Source organism: Odocoileus virginianus, chromosome 27 (assembly GCF_023699985.2).
Source record: "Odocoileus virginianus isolate 20LAN1187 ecotype Illinois chromosome 27, Ovbor_1.2, whole genome shotgun sequence".
In the NCBI taxonomy this organism is placed as follows: domain Eukaryota; kingdom Metazoa; phylum Chordata; class Mammalia; order Artiodactyla; family Cervidae; genus Odocoileus; species Odocoileus virginianus.
In genome coordinates this window covers 44,174,349-44,176,542 of record NC_069700.1, presented here as the reverse complement: position 1 = coordinate 44,176,542, position 2,194 = coordinate 44,174,349, and the positions used below count along the sequence as shown (strand labels likewise).

General features: G+C 38.4%; 1 protein-coding gene across 1 annotated transcript; it reads left to right on the top strand.

Moving 5' to 3' along the window:
- The first annotated feature begins 935 nt into the window (after window positions 1-935).
- Window positions 936-1,877, top strand: LOC110133342 (olfactory receptor 12D2-like). The gene has a single exon (XM_020887174.2). The coding sequence runs from the start codon at window positions 936-938 to the stop codon at window positions 1,875-1,877; it is 942 nt and encodes a 313-aa protein (XP_020742833.2).
- Window positions 1,878-2,194: the final 317 nt, after the last annotated feature.

The following is a 2,194-nucleotide window of genomic DNA, read 5'->3' as shown; positions in this document are numbered from 1 at the left end:
ACAGAAAGTCTGATTACTATTTTCTTTAACTGTTAGGGATAAGTTTTTTACCCTAAGTGAATTTTTGATACAATTTTGTTTTGTGAATAGAGAACCAAAAACAATGCTTGGCATATGTGTATCATAAGCAGGAATGATAAGGTTTAACCATAAACAACATATATATGGCTATCGAGGAAAGTTATTCTTAATTCCATAAAGACAACCTTCAACAAACGTGTATTAACATTAAATAATTTCTCAAAATTCTCACTACATTTAAGGTAATAATCTCATGGGATTTCTAGAAATGTTCCCTACTAAATTCACTTTTTTATTTTAGTCACATCATACCTGTCTTCTCCTTTCATGGGTTTCCCAAATATTGAATGATTCTGTTTAATAGCAAGCACGCTAATGTTTGCATCTCCATTCAGAGTTCTTTATAGCTCTTATTATTCCCTTGCTGTCAATTTTTCTTAGACTAAAAACCCTTCAAATGACTTTGTACTAAGTCAAGAGACAGTAGTGTGGTGGAGGGCTTAATAATTTACCTTCTTTTAGGATGATAAAAGACAAGTCTTTATCAGAAAAGATGGTAGGCTGACAATTTGCTCTGAACCCTTGGAGGAAAAAAAGGATTTTTTTTTTAAAAGCTCTGTATGTGTGTGTGTGTGTGTGTGTGTGTGTATTTATATATATATATATATATATATATATATATATATATATATATACATTTGAAAAGATATATCAAATAAAAAGCAAAAGCGTTTGAATAACAGTCCATAAATGACATGTAATATTAATATTTAATAATTTAGTGGTCTAAATATTGTACAATCTGTGATGCTGAGACTATTTAAAACACCACTGCTCTCCCTCATAACATTATTATCTAGATAGGAAAATCCTCAGCTACGGGACACTGGTTCCCATCAGAGATAGCATTCCATATGTTATTTTGCCTTTTCTTTCAAGTGATGCTGAATCAAACATCAGTCACTGAATTTCTCCTCCTGGGAGTGACAGACAACCAAGTACTGCAACCTGTTCTCTTTGTGATTTTCCTTGCCATTTACATTGTCAGCTTGGCTGGAAATGGAGCCATCCTGATGGTTGTCATCTCTGATCCAAGACTCCATTCTCCTATGTATTTTTTCCTGGGAAACCTGTCATGTCTAGATATCTGCTACTCCACGGTGACTCTGCCAAAGATGCTGGAGCACTTCCTCTCTACACACAAAGCAATTTCTTTCTTGGGATGCATAAGCCAGCTTCATTTCTTCCACTTCCTGGGCAGCACAGAGTCCATGTTGCTGGCTGTGATGGGTTTTGACCGCTTTGTGGCTATCTGCAAACCACTTCATTATACTCTTATAATGAATCATCAGGTCTGTTTGCAGATGGCTGTCACTGCCTGGATCTTTGGGTTTTTCCATGCCCTGCTGCACTCAGTGATGACCTCTCGCTTAAATTTTTGTGGCTCCAACCACATTAATCACTTCTTCTGTGATGTTAAGCCACTGCTGGAGTTGGCCTGTGGGGACACTGAGCTCAACCAGTGGCTGCTCAATACTGTCACAGGCGCCATTGCCATGGGCTCATTCTTTCTAACATTCCTGTCTTATTTCTATATTATTATCTATCTTTTCTTCAAGACCCATTCTTGCAGCATGCTTCATAAAGCACTGTCTACTTGTGCCTCCCACTTCTTGGTAGTTGTTCTTTTCTTTGTCCCTGTTATTTTTGTTTACATTCATCCTGCCTCAAGTAGCTCCATGGACCAGGATCAGATCATTGCCATTATGTACAGTGTGGTCACTCCCATACTAAATCCACTGATCTATACTTTGAGGAACAAGGAAGTAAAGGGGGCCTTGAGGAGGGTGATGTGAAGAAGGCTCTGACTTGAAGATATCTGAAGAACTCTTCTGAGGCATAAATAAACAGGTAATGAGAGACTGGAGATAGTGAGTTTATACTGCTTCTCAAATTGTTTACTCTTTGTTAAACAGAGTACTTGTGTGCTAAGTTGCCTCAGTCATGTCTGATTCTTTGCGACCCTTGGACTGTAGCTTATTGGGCTCCTTTGTCCATGGGATTCTCCAGGCAAGAATACTGGAGTGGGTTGCCACTTCCTCCTCCAGGGATCGAATCCATGTCTTTTATGTCTCCTGCATTGGAGACATGTCACTAGTCCCACCTGAGAACC